This window comes from Pundamilia nyererei, unplaced genomic scaffold, assembly GCF_000239375.1.
Source record: "Pundamilia nyererei isolate P.nyererei 1_Seehausen unplaced genomic scaffold, PunNye1.0 scaffold00245, whole genome shotgun sequence".
Lineage (NCBI taxonomy): Eukaryota > Metazoa > Chordata > Actinopteri > Cichliformes > Cichlidae > Pundamilia > Pundamilia nyererei.
This window is the reverse complement of record NW_005187646.1, coordinates 545,323-564,605: the sequence shown is the minus strand read 5'-3', so window position 1 is coordinate 564,605 and position 19,283 is coordinate 545,323. Positions and strand designations below refer to the sequence as shown.

Here is a 19,283-nt window from a genome sequence, read left to right as displayed (position 1 = left end):
TCTGTCTCTTTCTCTAACATCTAAATAAAATCTTGGCTATTTATAGCACAACACTGGCAACATGCAAGCCACATTTAATCGTGCACCCACAAATGGGAATGCAAAACAAAAATGCAGTAAACAGGCAACTGCACATGTGCAGTAATACACAGGAAGACGTATAGGCTTGTGTGCACACCCGCCTCCTCTATGCCAAGGCTTGCTGCTGTGCGTCCATCTGTGAATTAAGTCCACCTGTGGGTTTTGTTTGTTTACCCCTGCTTTGGGGTATTTTTTTCTCATCATATTTCAGAGCAGAGCTGGTCTGATAAGCAACCATGGAGTTAATGTGTGTGTGTCTGTTGAACTCCTTGCTGAAGCCCGCCATTGAAATCTTCCCGTCGTCTGTTTGATCTATCTCAGCTTTATCTTGACACTTGCCGCAGAGTGCTCTCCAGGCCAGCTGATAAAGTCTGTCAGAATACACAGGGATCCAGACAGCGAGTGACACCGTTTACCTATCGGGACACAATAGCACTCCGTAACTGCAGGCTCATATTGCCCTGCCCCGGTCTACTTCATTCTTGAGAAGGTCGCTCTCAAAGCATAATCTGTCACAGCCTTCTGATGCGGCTGGTTCGAGCTGCAGACAGGAGACAGGAGAGCAATGAGGGGGGAATTATAAATGTGGGTTTGCCCCGAGATTTACGGAATCTAAAGCCTTGGTGGAGCTTTGGCTCATGAACATAAGGCTGTAACTTTCCTTTTTTTCCCCTCTGGCCATATATATACGACAGCAAGTGGCTGACTGTTTCTGGTTTCAAGCTTACATGCAGGGATGAAAGACTAAATCTCTCATTTGTGTTGTGGGATGAAAGGGTTTAAAAGCTCATGGAACAGATGCAAATGGCCATAAGAGTGCTGCTGCTGCTGCGGCTGCTGCTGCTGGGGTAGTGTACAGCAAAATCTTGCTGCAGTGTGATAGTCAGTGGGCTCTCGGCACAGATCCCTCTCCCTCTATCTTGCAATCTCCGCAGGAGGTGGTCAGAGGTTGGGCAGTGTTCTGGAGCTGGTATATGTTCAAAGTATATGTGGCCTAGTCAGGGCTGGACTGGGACAAAAAAATCGGCCCGGGGAATTTGGACTAGAGACCGGCCCACCAAAAATGTGACGTCATTCAGGGGTAAAACCGCAAAGGGTTCTGGGAACTTGTGGCAAGAGGTACTAGCGCATGCAGGCTTTCAATTGAACTCAGTTACACAGCGATAAAAAGAAACACAAATAATGGCAAGAAGCTGTTGTATTATTAACTGCAATAGCCGGTGTTGTGCCAAAAAGTGATTGTCTGCCAAAAACCGATTTCCGGTATTTGCCAAAAACTGCTCATATTTAAATTGCTATAAGTAACTTGTTGGGCTATAATATGTGAAACATATGTCAAATGCATCCCTCATGGATGACATAAAGTCATCTCTCCATCTCCATCTCTCTCTCCTGTTCTTTTATTTCTCTCTCTCTTGCTCCATCTCTCTCTGCTGCTCTTCTGTCTCCTCTGTCACAGACTTCTCCACTTTTGATAATAAATCAGCCTGGTGCAACATGTAAGGATTGGCACAATTTGTTAAGATTTTGAGGAGTCTGAGAAACTAACCTTAAGCATAAAATAAAATTTACTATCAGTAACTTCATAGCACCCACCCAGCAGTATATAAACTCTGTCATGCTAGCTAGTACGCAGTACCAGTTATTCTAAGCGACTGTAAAAACTCAGCACAACAAAAACAAACTACAACTAAACTTGGTTTATATCTGACACAGATAGACAGCAGGTCATAACTTCTTACCTGAAGTTCAGTTCCTCTGCCACTATGACCGGCGGCTGCCTCGGGTCTCTCCTCCTCTTGCCTCCCCTTTCCCTTATCCACCTGCTGGCCTCCACCACTTGATGATGTTGCTAAATCTGTGGAAGCTATGACATAGCTACCGCCAAACAATTCAGTTATTTTTACACATTTGGCAGCGTCTGCCTGAAGGGCTTGTTTCTTTTTGGCCCTAATTTTTTCTGCACCTCCTTTCCTTTTTTTGTTCTCCATTTTCTTTAGTTCGTCTATCCGGTTGTTCAGTGATGACGCGACGAATCCTACTTCCGGGTCCAAAGTAGTCTGCGTTTAATATGGCTTTTGTGTTGTTAACATGTTTAATGTTATGTATTTTCTTCTATTTGATCTCAAGAAGCTCCTAAAAACAGTCAGTGATCCCTGTTGACCTCCCTCGGCTTTTATTACCACTAATCATTTATTTAAGCTCAGTTTTTTTTAAAACCTTAGGATGTAACTACAGCCCAGCCCATGCAGCAGTATATGAATGACTAACCTCGTATTGTGGATGGATTATCTCAGTTGTTCTCCTGGCTGAAGTTTGGTCCTTTTACAGCATCCTGCCATGCGATTACATTTGTTCCTGACCACCGAGAACACTCACATTAACTTTTATCGAGTGGAAAAAAAAGTTAGCTTGTTTATATTATGCTAACATGCTGTGTCGCTAGCGGTCACGTAGCACATCATTATATACCAGCTAGCCCAACTTCAGTAACCCTACAAACGTCACTGCTGTCTAGTTTTCTGTCTTCATTTATGCTGGAAGTGATAGCAGAGCTGTACGTTTTAATTTGTTTCCAAAACCACGCAGTCAGAACATGCTATATTGTATTTGGATAGAAGCTAGCGAGCTAACTCCCTGCTAACTTCTAACTCCGTTAAATGTCATAAATTCCGTTTTCATGGACGCCTGGATGTTAAACTCAATTGTTACACCTGGTAGAGCAGAACGCTGATCATTTTATTAAAGATGAAAGACTTTAGACAGTTTTTCAACTCTCAGTAATGCCATAGTGATCGTTTGATATATGGACCTGCAGTGGGGTTTAGACCCAGACACGGCCAGTGACGTCAGACTGAACAATCGGATTGGCCAATCCAACACCTTTCATTATTTATACCCTTCCAAAAAAAAAATCGATCAACCCATAAAAACAAAAAGTCGCCAGCGGCCCACCGGGCAAATGCCCGGTATGCCTGATGGCCAGTCCAGCTAGGGGCCTAGTACCAGGGGAGAAAAAGCAAACAATAGGCTGGCTGGTCAGAGGGAAAGAAGGGAAAAGTGTCAAGGCACCCCAGGGCAGAATGGAGGCCTGGGATGCTAATGAATTTTGACATGATAAACCAACAAAACAGATAAGCTTTTATAAGCTTTTGTCTGCTTATACCCTCAAAACCCATGACAAGCCTGGTCAGACTATACTGCGAGCATGAGTGTGCCTTTTTTTCTGCAGCTAGAGATTCAGAAGCAGGGGCTTCAAAAGTTGGCTGCCCGCTATCAGCAGCAACAACCTTGTCAAAGCAGCAGGGGAAGGGAGGTGTCTGCGAACCCAGCTGTTAAGCCGGGAGAGGTGTAGATGAATCAGGAGTGTGTGTGCATGTGTGTGTGTAGTAGTTTGCTAACAGCAGGGTGTTAGTGGTGGGCCTCTTTTGTGCAGAGCTGAAGTTTAAAGCAATAGTTCAACATTTCTGCTGAACAGTCTTTCTTGGTTGGTACTTTGATTCTAAACTCACATTAAGCTGTCCTTTAATGAGGATTTAAAAAGTATAGAAATGATATGAGTATAGTTCATCTAGATGGTTGCCTTCATATTTAAGTGTTTCTTCTATAAAAGGGTTTGAAGGTGCCAATATTGCTGGTCACAGAGGCTAACCACATTTCGATTTAATTTACAAATAGATAGGACCTTGAAAACATATTTGTCCTCATTTATTAACGGAAAATAAGTATCCACCTATCTGGCCCTGTGCCAGTGTTAGTATTTCACACAAGAACTGGTAATGAAATAGGCTACAGTTTCTCAAAAATTAATGCATCAAAGTCAATGACACCTATCAAAACCATTTCTAAGGCTTTGGGACTCCAGTGAACCATGGTGAGTGCCATTATCCACAAGTGGAAAAACATGGAACAGCGACAAACCTTCAGGAGTGGCCGACATACCAAAGGTACTCTAAGAGTGCATCGTCGACTCATCCAGGACATCACAAAAGAACCCAGAAAAACACCCAACGAACTGCAGGCCTCACTTGCCTCAGTTAAGGTCTAAGTTCATGATCCAACAATAAAAAAGAGACTGGACAAAAATGGCATCCATTTCCAAGGAGAAAACCACTGCTGACCAGAAAACACATCTTGATGATACCTGAGACTTTTAGGAAAATATTCGCTGGACTCACATGACAAATGCGGAACTTTTTGGAAAGTTTGAGTCTCGTTACGTTAGACATCAAACAGAAAATCATAACAAGATCATAATACTAACATTTAAACATGGTGGTGGTAGTGTTATGGTCTGGGGCTGCCCTGCTGCTTTAGTACAACTTGCTGTGATTGATGGAACCATGAATTGTGCTCTCTAGCAGAAAAAACATTAGTTAATGCCATGGAGCTCAAGAGCACTTGCGCTATGCAGCAGGACGATGATGCGAAACACGCCAGTAAGTCCACCTCAGACTGGTTAAAAAAAATAAAATGAATATTTTGCAGTGCCCCAGTCAAAGTTTGGACTTACATCAGATTGAGATGCTCTGATGCAACTTTAAATGTTGCGTCAGAGCACATAAATAAAGCACCACAAATAAAATTCTGGGACAAAATTCTTCCACAGTGATGTGAAAGACTCATTTGCTGTTATCACAAACACTTGATTGCAGTTATTGCTGCCTAGAGTGGCACAACCAGTTATTAGGTTTAGGCTTTGCACACAGTGGAAGTGAATTCTCATCATGCATCGCACCAGCTGGTTGCTTGATGACATTACAGGCTTGGGCTCCCAAGATGACCCGCAAATGTATTTATCAGTTGGTCATATGTCAATCAACATTATTCTTCACTCTCATCATCACACTTTCCATCCAAAGTTAACTTCCGTAGTTGCTTGATGTCACCAAAAATCATGCACTTTCTATGTTCTCTGGTTGCCGCGTTGCTGCAAATCAGTTTCATTGGGTACGCAGCTTTAAGGGGCAATTGCTTTTTCACACAGGATAGTTTGGATAGCTTTTATTTCATTAATACAGGAACGGATAATCATTTAAAAAAACAGAAAATTGTAATTCTAATACAAATTATGTCCACTATTAAAATTTCTAAAACATGTAAGTGTCACAAATATGCAGAAGACTAGGAAATAAGGAAGGGGTCATAGACTTTGTAAGCTAGCAATGTTTCTCAAAAACAAATAGTTCGTTCAGTGAATGAGCAAAGATACATAACATTTAACATAGAAAATCAACAGTTGCCATGTTATTTTAATTGTTAGTATTGTCATTATCATTATTATTATTATTATCATTTTTATTTTGGACTCCTTGCGGTGCAGATTAGTGCCCATCAGTGTTGAATTGTGTGTGTGTTTGTGTGTGGCGCTTAAAAAGAAAAAAAAGAAAAGAAAAAAGAAAAAAAACGCCCAATAATGGAGGATGCCCCGCCTTCATCCGTGGGGTTACCATGGCAAATGGCGTCGACGTCACTATGGAAGAAACGCCGTCTATAAGTATTGGAGGGTCTGCCGCGACGGCTTGCGAGCTCGGATGTGTGCTGCGGAGGAGTGACACGTGCTGACTACAAAAATAAAGAAAAATAAATAAATTAAAAAAAAATATATATATATATATAATAACAGGCACATCCAGGAGTTTTATTTTTTTATCTTTGTTTTTTGTTTAGCTTGTTTTTTTAACTGTATATAAATTTAAGGTGGAGTTTCGTTGCTCTTTTTTTTACTTGAACTGGGAAGAATTAACCCCGCATTTTGGCAACCATGGGACGAGGAGTGAGTATAAAAAAATGTTTATTTTACCTCTTTGTTCGACTCCACAAATGCTCTTATTTGCTCCCGCTGAGAATAAGCGGTAGGCAAAAGGAGATATTTGAAAGTTCGCCATTCAAACAAGTGGTTCGCTTTAAGTCGATGCTGATGCTACACCATGTGTTGCGATTCGCTCGAAACGCTTCAAAATGCCTTCTCCTCAAATGTCTCTTGAGGGGTACTTCCGTGTTTCGAACCCTCAGAGTAGAGACTCCCCCCTTTTCTTGTTCTTCTCCTTCTGTTATTTATGTATTTTGTCATTGACTTGAGCCCGTCAAGGATAAAGACCGCTGTGAAGTAAGTTTCCATCGCTCACAGAGATGCTTTTGATTGGCGTCCCGTTATGTAACGAGATGTTCTGAACCGCCTGAGCTGTCAAAAGTTTTCCAGCTGCGACGGTGCAGCTGTGGAAATAAACCCGCTCGAGAAAGTAACGGTGTCCTCACTTTACTGACTTTAGAGCCACTTTAAGCTTCAACTCGAGTGGGAAAGCTCTTCGTGAGCAACACATAGCACAGAAATGTATGCCTTTAGGGAAGAACTGTGGCTTTTCTTTCTCGCTACTTGTATGTATTTATTTATTTTATTTCAGCACCAGGCGTTTTTATTCTGGGAATAACAGCCTGGCAGTGGGAGGGATATGTTAGCAGCCCGACCCATTTTTCTCTGCCTGCAACTGTGAGCAGCTATCTTAAACTTATCTGAAGTCAGCCGTACCTCCTTTTAGGGAGAATTTCTTCGACTGCTTGCTGGGTAGTTTTGTGTCATGCGGGTTCACTATTGTGACTTTAACTGCAGGAATATAATGGATGAAAGGGTAATTGTGCTCCATGGTGGCAGCAATCCATCACTGATAGATTAAAATTGCTATAAGCTGCTTGCAGGCATTGTTAGAGAAAAAAGAAAAGAGGACAGTTTAAGCCCTTTTTGTGATGTTTTAAAATTGATTTAAAATTCCCACGCCTCCTTGTCTTTTTTCATCATATATTAGTGTCCAGCTTTTTTACATGGAAAGATTCAGTCTGTTATTGTTCCTCTGTTGCTTCTTGGTATGGCTGATATCGTCCCCTTCCTCCCCGGCTTGAATTGTAGGGGATGAAACTGAAGCCAGTTGCATGTAATGTCAGCAGTCGCCACACCCTGCCATTCTGCGCAGGGGAAGCACTCATTACAGATTCAGCCTGCAAGGGATGGAGAGGTGGGATGAAGGGGAGAGGGAAGATGGGCTGAGAGAGATCTGGCGGGAGATGTGAAGCAGAACGCCTCATTCAGTCTGTTCCTCTTTCATTTTTTCCCTCCTTCTGTTTCCGCAGAGTTTTCTCCTCACTCTCTCTCAGCTTCTTGGCCACCGCTTCTTTTTTCTCCTTCCCATATGTGATGAAAGCCATGCCCTGCCCCCATTCGAGCCTCCACTTCCCCCACAGTGTCTCCCCTCCTTTCCTGCCCCCCTCCCTTTCCTCTTCTCTCCTTTTCTCAAATACATTCAGTGCTGGCACGGACAAATAGCTAGACTTGGAAGAGATGATGGCCACCATAGAGCCTTCCGAAGGGGTGGGGGGGTTAAGTTGCAATGGAGAAGAAGTGGGGCAGAGAGTGAGCACAGGTACGGGAAGATCATTTTTTGGGGGGGAAGTGTGCCTCCCACTTGCTCCCCTCATAATATGAGGATGACATTACTCTTTCGCCCTTTTTTTTTTTTTTATATTTTCCTCACCACATCAGCAGCACAGTGCAATAAAGAGACAAAAGCAAAGTGAGCTAGCAAGAGGGTGGATTGATTGCTTGAAAAGAGGGAGGTGGGGGCCAAGAGGCACCAGTTGCCACTGCCGAACAACTTCCAGACATGATGGAGGGGCTGCGGACATTTCTGTGCAGTGCACTCTCTTAACCTGAATGATCCATTCATGGATTAAAAGCTCTTTAGGAAAGAGGAGCAGGTAGCTGAAGCTTATCTATATTTATTTATGCCCCCCCCCACACACACACACACACACACACACTTGTTTTTCCTTTTGTTTAAATTCGCAGTGCAGAAGCTGATGGGAGGTTACCTCACCTGTTCAAACTGCAGCTTCTGCACTTGAACTAGGCGAGCACTGCGGAGTGGGGGATCTGAACGCAGAGGCAGCTGTCAATGCTTTCAGGGGAGCAATGGGGGCGAAGTGGACTAAATATTTCATAGTCTTACCCAACTCAACCTTTAAGATCTTTTTCTCCTCAGTTGGCTGAATTATTAAGAAGTTTCAGGTCTTCAAAATCATCCGTTTTTACAACCAATTCAAACGCTTTAGCTATAGCAGTTTCCTTTCACCAACGAAATTATCCTGTTCTGGTAAATGGGTGGGGTAGGGTGAAATGATCACAGTCGCATGAATATTGGGTTGTCAGGTTGAATTTGTTTGTTTTCGTGCAGCATGCGTTCTGCAGTTATAGAGAGTTAAACTACCCAGTTGTCTTAATCATACTTGGATGGATGACACATTGAAGAGAAATATTTTTTATTTTTTATGGTTCAATATCAGCCTTCCAGCAAGCTGAAAGTACATCACTCAAATGTGACAAGGGTCTTTCTAACTGGTTGAAATGTCCATAGCTGCCATAGCCTCCTTGACATCTCCCATCAGTTTCTAGACTCTGCATTGCAAAGCCTCAGTGTTTTGGCTCCCACCCTTCTGGGGTTTTCTTTTCTTTAGTGCTAAAAGTGGTAACATTTGACTTGGGTTTATGAGGGTTGAGTTTTGACAAAGTTTTGACCTTTCAACCGTCATATTGTTACAATGTGACCGCTGGTCATTTTCATTCTGATGGGAGTAAGCTTCTTCAGGATGATAATGCCCTCTTTGTAGGACACACATGCCTCTTTTCCACTAGCACCAACTCGACTGTACTGGATTCAACTTGGCTCAGTTTAAGCCTTTTCCCTTTCAATTACCACTCACTGTGGGTGGGGTCCTTATAACAATGTGGTCCAAAGATCCTGTGACAACATTTACATGTGAAATAAATACAACACAGCAATGGAAAACAGAGGCGACTGTATACCTGCTGCTAAGCTGATGGTAAATGTCTGCAACTAGTCTTTGGACTAGGGTCTTGGTTTGTGTGCATCCATTTCCCTAATTTCCATGTTTGAGGGAATCAGTGGCATGAAGTCTGTTGGTCCCAGCCCAGTAGACCAGGCACTACCACCTAATGGGAAATCCTAAAAACTGAGTACAGTCAAGTGAGTAGGTAGTAGATGAGTAGGTGCTAGTAGAAAGGAGGCAATACAGTCACTAATGATAACTATTTGAAGAGGGTGCAGTCAGTCCTATTAGAAAATTTTAGGACGGACATGTTGGGGAGTTCCACCACAATCCTTAGGAATGCCAAATGAGGACCCTAATGGAGTTGTAGAAACTTGGCAAATCAATACAAAGGATGACCAAAGCAGGTGTACAGGAACGTGTAGCTGCGGTACCTTACTGAAACACCCAATGTTAAGTTTTTCCTTGAATTTGTCTCATCTGAAATCTATGGACAGGCAGATTGGCTCTGTGAAAGTACTGGTTAAGGACACAGCTGAGGATTTTCTGATCTTGAGCTTGCAGTTTTGCATGGAAAATATGACTATGCGAGTGTAGTTGAAACATTGAAGTGTACATGCTGTGAACAGTGAAAAGACGGTAATATTGCTGTTTCTGGATGGCACTCCCATCACTCGTATCAAAGACTTTTCTCTCTCATCTTCCCACCATAAGCTGACTTGGCATGCTAGTCCCCGCCCACTTTTAATCTACACCTTCACATCCATTCCTTACAGTTCGTTCCCCCCTTGTTCTCTGTTTGTACCTGTTTTCCTTCCGCTCTTGTCCCGCTCCCCCTCTTTACTGGGGATTTAACATTCTTTCCGCTTGGCAGTCACTGTGAATTAACTGGGACTTTTGTCACACAGTACCCCTTGTCTGTTTCCGAACACCGCGTACCCCCTTCTCTCTGCTTCTTTTTCCTACGCGCAGTCAATCTTTACCCGTTGTGTTTCCTACGTTCCATTAATCTGTTTGCCATCTTTAGCTTCTCTCTTTCTTTCCTGCTTTGCCATTCTTTCTGGCTTTCCTCGTTTTTATTTTTAATTCCCTCCCTCCAATTCTTCCACATGCCATCCCTCCCTGAGCCTTCCCCTCTGTTTTGCTAAGAAGCTTGAGCCGTGTGATTTGTTTTCCGTGGCAGCTCTTTGAACTTTCCCTGCGAGCCTGTAGCTGAGTAAATGTGGAACATGGACATAAAAACCAAAAACCTGCAGAGAACACACGGGTGGCTGTCTTTTGTGCTCCTTTCCTGCATGAGGAAATATGGGAATTTTCCACGCCATGTTAAAATCTAGATCCAGGATCTGCAGGCTGAATCACTGAGTTGTTGGCTCGTGCGATTATGACATAAGATTGCAGTTTGAATTCTTGAGGAAACACTGCCAGACATTCATTCATTCACTCACTTTTGTTCTTTTTTTTTTTATGGGGGGGGGGGGAGCTGAGAGTCACAGGGACGTGGAGGGAGTTTTAAACACGACCCCCCCCTCCCCCACATTTAAATTAACACACTTTCTTTTCAGTGTTTAAACAGAAAAAGGGGTAGTTGGAGGAAATGAAAGAATAAAGGAGGAGGAGGAGGGGGCATGGGAGGAAAGGGGGAGGAGGGGGGGCTGTGACACGTGACTTTGTCCATTCACATATCTCCAGAGGTGTGGCAACAGTCGCTGGTGGCAACCGGGCAAAGTCCCAGGACAGTCTGTGTGTGTTTGTGGGGGCACAGTTGAATGAGCAGCTTTTGTATCTGGTAAGAGACCCTGGCACCAGGGTGGACTCGCTCACAGGAATTCTGCCTGTAAAACGTTTTCGAACACTTTAAAATATGTGGCTGCTCGACCGCTTTCTTCTGATGTCCACTTGAGCCTCTAGGATGTTGTTCTCCCATGCGAGGAGCAAAAGCCGGGAGGCTGGGAGTGGGGTCAGCTTTTGAAGTTGCTTCTGCTCGGAGATGCAAACCCTCACTGTTTTCCCCAACTTTGTCATGCTTCTTTTTCTATCTCAAGCCTTCTTCTTACCGGTTAGTTCTCACGGGATTCAATCGCTAATAAAAGCTGAGCTGAACTCAATGTCACTGATATCGGTCTGTAATGTTGCGAAATCTTTCTGACAGTTCCTGGACTTTGTAGCCTTTTTGCAGACAAACAAAAGAGAGCGTGGTTCCAGCCTGTTTTGAAATTCCCAAAAATCTCCAAAAAAAGGCGCAAGGAAAAAAAAACAATGAGCACTGGTCAGCATCATAACAGATAACATGGCCCACGTGCCTGTGGTCTTACCAAGCACATGAAACGATTCTGTGAGGCTGTTTGTGTGTTTGATGCAGATTTTGTGAGGGTAGTACAAAAGGCCATTGTTCAGGGAGAATTCATACCAGTTTATTATGACATTTGCTTTTGTAGAGCAGATCCTTCCCTCTCATTTTTTTCCCCTTGCTCATCATCTGTCAGTGTATTGTCTTCATACCACCTCCTTCCCCACTTTCATCCTTGCATTTTCTTTCTAATCTTAACCACCTTGCTGCTGTAAGGAGTTCACTGACCTTGAATGCTGCTCTTCAAGGTTATGAGAAGCCTCTCAGTGCAAGTGCACTGGACCCCAGAATCCTCAAAGTAGTAGTATTTGTTTGCAGCTGTGCTTCGAGCTAAATAAGCATCAGGAAATATGCAGACAGCGATGTCTTGTGTGATATCCTTAATCTAGTTGATATCTCTGACTCTGTGCTTTGATTTGTTGTCTTGCGAGCGGAAAAAGACCGCGAAAGCTTCAGAGTCACCTGACTCTCTGTTGCCTCTTCTGACACCAGGAAGATGAGCTGTCAACATGTGACTGTGGAGTAAGTGTAGGTGCAGCACCTCTGCGTGTTAATTTATGATGTCTCAGTAGCAGTTGGTAAAGTGACAGGTGCAGCGCCGTCACGGGGAATGCATTCATTTCTGTACAGTGCAAGTAAGACTGGGGGAGGGTGGGTAAAATCCCGGATGGGATTTAGTTATGTGTCACCCTTATCTGGCAGGACCAGAGCAAGTTCACTGGGTTTAAAACTGATGCAACTGATGAAATGGGGCTTTCCCCACACAGAGGCAGGTGCGTCGACAGTAATGCATCAAAGACCGAACAAAGAAATGGCAGACAACTGTGGCTGACTTTAAGGCCACGTGTTGGCAGTGAGCTACAGAGGGATCATTAACACTGTTTTGTCTTTATAGTCAAGGCAAATGCCTTTAGAGTTAGAGGCTGAATGCTGTCAGTAGCAATGAGTTGAATGAAATGCTGTGTGATTACAAATAATCTGAGTGTCACTTGATTAAGAATAAACTTAGGTTCCAGTTCAAGGCTGGGAGGGAAAAAAAGTGTTTTGGCTGAGGCGCACAATGACAAATCAACTGACTGAGGTGCGAGACACAGGGAAATTTACTTATCAATCTACTCTGTCTTTTAAAAGAAATGTCAAGAGCAGACTTAGGGGAGCGGTGCAGCAGCTCCGGCTTGACTGTTGCTTGTCAGCTGCTTTCTTTTTTGAGTCTGCCGTCAGGGACTTTGTGCTCTGTAGCAGGTTAGTGTTTCTATTCTGGCATCTTCTCAGACTCTGATCTTTTACCTGAAGTGAAAGACTTGAAATAGCAGGTGTTTAAAAACCTCACAGATCACTAGTCCAAGTTGGGGTTTCTCTGCATTGTTGTGGCCTCTTTTATGTATCATTCATATTCATAAATACACTGTTGCTGTGACAAAAAATACTAATGACTTATTAATTTCATTTCTGGATACTTCAATTATAAACTTTTATCTTTCCTATTAGGACTAGAGCCCAACCATTACAGTTGACTAATACTGGGTATTTGCCGCTATGTTAGTATCAGTGTCTACAGACAAACACAAAAACCAACAATACAAATAGGCATATAAAATTGTCATTATCCTAAAATTAGTAGCTACACATAACAAATGTATGAAGAAACTGGTTTGTGTGCCTGAAAATATCGGCTAATATGATTTTTCAATCACTGAACATGAGTATTCGTCTTAAAAATCCTGTATCAGTCTGACCCTAAATAGGATAATTAATGTAACTACTATTATATAGTAATTAAAGAACCAAAAACTGTAATTATTTAAGCTAACAGATATTTAATTATTAATTATTATTTAAGTTGGACAGTCAAAATTAAAATGGTTGCAGTTCAACTTCTTTTTCTGAGGACGATTAATGTTTGCACAAAGTCTAATGATATATTTGACGTGCGTCAGTCAAGTGATATGTTCTTGAGGCCATTCAGCTGAGGAGTGCATGCAGTCCTGGATGATAAATGATCAAATCATAATCACAAGCTATCAAAGACAAATGCATGATTTTTCATTGATTGATTAGAACGGGTGGTATACACAAGCCTGGCATTCTTCATATCCAAAATTCCAGAGGTGAATGAATTTTTATCAATAAAACATTGTTCAGGATGTGAACTTTTATACATGGAGGACATGGACTTTACAGACTCTTCAAATTGGTGTCATCTCTGTTGGAAACAAATGTGTGTCCAACTTTGGGCTCTGGTCCTCTCTTCATGAGTGTTCTCACTAAAGCCAGATGGCCCCTGAGGGCCCCCTGAGGTTCCAGAGGCTAAGAGCAAGAACCAGGCTCGATGTTTTCCCAGCTTAGCTGGCCAGGGGGGCTCAAGCAACAATAACAACATGTGCTTGGGATCACACAGTGCGCTGGTGGCTCTCTGGGAAACTTTAAGGGCTAATGTGGTAGAAAAACAATATTAGTTAGCATGTTTCCATGACTGGGACTGTGGTTAGGATGTTCATTTATAGTCATTCTGGGTCCAAAATATCACCACCTAACGAGCGAAGCAAATTGGTAGTCACTTGGTGTTGGACAGCCTCCTTCTCTGCTAACATGTTAACACCTTTAAAGTGCTGTACCTTGTACAGCGCTGAATTATTGATGGGACTTAACCACTGATCGATGTCTGCTTCTAGAGTTGCTGTCTTCTGTTACATACCTGAAGCACACACTAGCTTAGCTTTCTCTCCCTCGTAGCACAAACCCTGAGAATCAAACATGTGCTTAACCTGTTAAAACACACAGCTAGTGGCCCATTTGGGCAATAGAGTTATCCAATTGTCCAGGTTATATCAACATTATCTTACTTGAAATATATAAAAACCTACATCCCGTTACTATGAGACAATTACAGCCTGCTTCATATATCTGTGATATATGAACTATTGGGTATTTGCCGGTATATTGGTAGTGTCATTGATAACAACCAATAAATGAATTAAGTAATGGGAAAAAGACACTTGAACATGGTGTAAGTGTTGCTGTTGCATAGGCTGACTACCAGGTGGAACTCCCCTGTGTTTGAATTGGAACAAATAACAACCTTCTCTCACCCCAACCGGTCGCAGCAGATGGCCGCCCCTCCCTGAGCCTGGTTCTGCCGGAGGTTTCTTCCTGTTAAAAGGGAGTTTTTCCTTCCCACTGTTGCCAAAGTGCTTGCTCATAGGGGGTCATATGATTGTTGGGTTTTTTTCTCTGTATCTATGAAGCGCCTTGAGGCGACTTATGTTGTGATTTGGCGCTATATAAATAAAATTGAATTGAATTGAATTGAACCAGCTGACTTGATCAGAGTTGGTTGGTTGACTGAGATCAGTCTGCAATAAAACAATAATTTTTAAACTAGTGAGGATTCATAAATGCCTGCATTTTACAAACCTGTTTCTTTCAGAAGGGAAAACAGCTGATATGTGGGATTTTTCAAATCTCTAAATATCAGTATCGACTGTTTTTTTGTTTTTGTTTTTTTTGTTTGTTTTTTTAAATGGCGATGGTTATCAGTATTCCTAATCACAGTCAGTCTTTATGTAGCCTGCTAATGTGCCACATTAAGGCTAAAGGCAGCTGAAGTGTTCAGTCTTATGGTGGCCCTCGAAGAAGAACAGGAATTTTAATGTCTGCACTTAGTCAAGTGGCCATGTACAAAATAATTGTTGAAATACTTCATTTTGGGCTTAAGTGGATATCAGCTTTTGGCTGATCTGTTAAATTGGACAGTTGGAATAAAATAACAATTTGAAAATTTCGGTTATCTTCCTTTGAGAGTTCAACATTGTAAATGTGACTAAATAATAACTGATCGGTGGTAAAAAGCTTTAAAAAGCACATCAGTTGCATTGATTCAGAAACCCTGCAAATCTGAATGAAAGTAAAATTGTATAATTTCCTATTATTGCCAGATTGTTTCATCATATCACCAAGTCTTTCTATAGAGGCCATAACTTTAGTCTTTTAGGAGTATCATAAAAACCACTGAGTTTGGCAGTCTGAAAGCAGAATGTTCATGTCCTCATATATAAGGAGTGGTTATGTTGGCCATCTGGTTATGGTGTCAATAAACTGTAGGCTCATTATTCACCTCATTTAAAACCCTGGACAGGATGAAGGTGTTCAGCAGCACATGGAATTGCCTTACGATGTTTCTCACTGTTGAAGAAAGGAGTTCATAAGTGCTGCTTCAGAGCTGTGCGTTTTGAGCTTTAAAAATAACGCTACTTCTACCCCTAGCTGTTTCCTGTGACTTCCTTTCTTCCACTTCCCCACTCTGTCTCACCGTCTCTCTAGCTTGGCCATTTAGAAGACGGTCTTTGCGCAGTCTTGCTCTGTCGTGAAATGTAAAATCAGAAGTGTTTCCATATTTGATAATTTTTAAACCTGCTTTCACTACTATGAGTAATTCTATGTGGACACTGCAAGATCCAAATTTGGAGATATTCTGTTTACTTGCCTACAGCAAGAGAATTTGTGTCCCAGTTGGAGTTTCAAATCAACAAAATAGGGTGATATATATAAGTGTGACTACCAGTAAATGACTAGTGTGGTTTATTGTTCCACTCTGGTGTTTGGCTGGGGTGCATAACTGTTCACGTTGCATTTAGAAAACTGGCGAGTGAATAAAGTGCTTTGTGTGTGCATGCGTTTGCATGCAACAGTGACACCTTTTACTGCAAACGTGGGTGTTTTCAACAAGTGAAACTGGTTTCACCCAGCACCGTAATCTGGCTCACCACAGAGAAAGTCTTATCTCGCAACTGACCAGCAAGCGCAAAAACGCTTGCTCCTCTCCGAAGTGAGACTATTGATGCTGGCAGATAAAGATGTGCCTCTAGAGCTCGACTGATCCTTTGAAAGCTTAATTGACTTAAATTTTCAAAATTGTCAGTTGCTGAAACACAATTTTACAGATGGATTATTGGTTTTTTTTAAAAGAAGAGGCTTTTAGAAGTTTACTGGAAAAAAAAAGAAAGGAAAAAGAGAGCTGTTTGCAGTGACAGATGGTGTCCACATGTATGTGACAAGTTAAGAGGTGACTATTCTTTCTTGGACTGTTGGCTGAAGTTTGTGGCAGTTTGTCTCACCAATTTAGGTCAAGGTTTTCTGAGGTTTAGACAAGGCCATGTTTGTTATTTTTGTATCTGGTTTTAAGTGCACTGACCCACATGGAGGCTTAAAGAGACGCAGTATGGCAAAATGTCTTCTGGCATTTTGAGTCATGAGACATCAGATGCACCTCAGCAGTAGGCATCGTGTTACTTATGCATGATTCTGTCTGTTTCTGCACAGAAAAGGTTTGGAACATGAAGTTTCACCTTCAAGTTGTAACATTTTATTATTTAGCATGCGTGTGCCATCAAGTGGTTGCAGTTCATTTAAATCAGTGGCACGCACCCCCACTTGAAGTGTCATGCTGTGATTAATATTCACTGGCCCAACATTTAAACCACTGCCAGGTGAAATGAATAACATCCATCATGTTGTTGCTTTGTTGTGCTAACAAACAAAACTTGGGTTCTGAATGTCATGTGGATGTCACTTTGATCAAACCATCCACGCAAATACCAATGCAGAAAAGGCACCCCACTGTAAGGGCCATGGCAGTTACCAGTGGCAACAGTCTTCCCCCAGCAGGGAAATGCACAATGCCATGCAGCAAAAATTGCTATTAAAGGACTACATTTACCAAATAGAGTGACCCAAGCATTCCTCTGGCCTCTCTAGAATGCGCCCCATACCGCAAGCCCACATGACCCAGATGACCCAAAGAATCCGGGGTCAAAGTCTCAGTGTTAGAAACCACAGGATATTCCCAGAGGTTTTATGTCCTTTCCCCAAAGGATCAAAGCTGGTTTGGCATCACAGGAGGGAACCTACTCACTGTTAGGCTCGAAGATTTGATCTTATATGGCTTTATAACTACATGGTAGAAGTTGTATTATAGGCATGTGGATATAAACCCAGAATGAATTCTGAATTGTCCAATGCCTCAGAATTAACTGCCTCACATGTATTGGTTTCTTTTTATCTGTGCTGGTATGTTATCCAGTGGTGGCACATCAAAAAACGACTATATCAAGGTCATGACAGTAAGATTTTTGGACACTTGGAAATCTGTTTTGTTTTTTTTGTTTTTTGTTTTTTTAAATGTCCTTTGTGTTTATACTCTGGGACTGAACGATTGGTTTAATGTCTTGATTTAATGTCAGATCTCATTAGGAAACCAATAAAGAAAGAATCTTTTATACATAGGTCATTTAGCAAAGCAGCAGTTTGCGTACATTGTTAGCAAAGTGACCGTGGTCGTTGGCGAGTTCTTAAATGTGCGTGGTTGTGCGGGGTGGCACTTTAATCACCCTCACCCAGCTGAACATGCACATTTTAAAGAAGCTAACATAGGAAAACCACCTCTGTCTATCCAGAATTCTGAGCTGGCCGCAAACTAGCAGCCTCGGTATGAGCAGCAAAAAGGCAGATGCACTCGCATAAAAAAAAATTATGTAATGTAATGTGTAAAAAGAGGGAAAAAAATACTGGAAAAATGTAAATTGCTTTGGGAAGTTTTAGATCCCTTGCTCTTCCAGTGTGGATGTCAAAGTATTCTTGGGCCAGATACTGAACCCCCAATGCATCCATCTCAGTGTGACTGTTAGGTTGAAAGCATTTAGGTATAGAGAAAAACACTTGTATGAATGTGTGTGTGAGACTGGGTGAATATGACTTGTAGTAAGAAAGCACTCAATTAGCTTGCAGTAGAAAAGTACTATATAACTCCTGTGACTCGAGAGAACAATAACCGTTTCAATGGTGTCTCATTACTAACACTATACTTTGTACCTTTTGACTGCCAATTTATGCATTATTGGTATCATTCACAAAGCTTCTTGAGATAATCTAAAGTTATTTCTGTAACTAAACAGTATCTCATTTTCTGTTGTTGTTGGGTTTGTTTGTTTTTTAACCCCCATCTGCCTTGTGTTTCCAGGAAGGACGAGAGCAGTATGAGCTCGCTGCGACCTCGGAGCAGGGCGGCAAGAAGAAGGGCAAGGGTAAGAAGAAAGAAAAGGATATGGATGAATTAAAGAAGGAAGTGGACATGGTGAGTGTGTCAGTGGTCACTTTTGTTTGTTTTTTTTTGCTACGTTTGTTCACCTCAGGACCTTTTCCTGTGATTGTCCAGTCCCCTGCCTTTCATTTGAACACTCTGTCCTCTCCATTGTGTTCATCTTCTACCGCTACTTCCTTCATATATACCTCTCCACAAGGAGTACCAAAATGCAGCCAGTACTAAAGAGCATAAAATTGGTGTTTGATGTCAATATATTCACAAATCTGTCAAAGTAAAAAGTTTCATTTGTTGATCTATCATACCTTCTTTTACCAATCACATGTTAATTTCTCATTAAATTCTGAATAGTGTCCTCTAAAAAAACATCATTTTTCATCCTGCCACTGCCTAATTGTTGTTTTTCTCCAGTTTTTTTTCCTGCCTAACTCCTTCCTCTTTTCCCTTTCTTGCTTCCTCATTTCATGCTCCTGTTTTGCCTGCTGCCTTCCTTCAGCTCATCCTTCTACTTACTTTACATTTATCTTTTCCTTTCTCTTTTTTCACCTCTTCTTCACCATCTCCTCTCTCTGTCTTCTGTTGGCTCATTATCTTTCCATTCATTTATTCATCTTATATGAGGAAGTCGTTGTAAAATGTAGCTAAATATCACTGGTTTTCAGCACATTGAGCCCACACACACTTGGATTACATGAACTCTGGTCTGATGCCACTTTGTCTCTGTGTCCCTGCAGGATGATCACAAGCTAACCCTGGACGAGCTCAACCGCAAATATGGAACGGACCTCACCAATGTGAGTGAAAGCTGAAAATGTGCTGCCCTCTGGCTCTCTGTCTGCTTTAAAAACCTTAAACAGTCTAACTTTTGGCAGCTGCTGTCCTCGTCTCCAGACTCTGGCATCGTAATGTAATTTTTTT

The 19,283-nt window shown here is 42.0% G+C and overlaps 1 protein-coding gene across 1 annotated transcript in view; it reads left to right on the top strand.

Annotated features, from left to right (window-relative positions):
- The first annotated feature begins 5,720 nt into the window (after nt 1-5,720).
- Nucleotides 5,721-19,283, top strand: part of LOC102214292 (sodium/potassium-transporting ATPase subunit alpha-1) — a 26,704-nt gene continuing 13,141 nt past the window's right edge. The window contains exons 1-3 of the mRNA XM_005749449.2: nt 5,721-5,857; nt 18,285-18,398; nt 19,100-19,159. Of these exons, the coding sequence (XP_005749506.1) occupies nt 5,846-5,857; nt 18,285-18,398; nt 19,100-19,159 (186 nt within the window). The 5' untranslated portion in view covers nt 5,721-5,845. The remainder of the gene's footprint in view (nt 5,858-18,284; nt 18,399-19,099; nt 19,160-19,283) is intronic.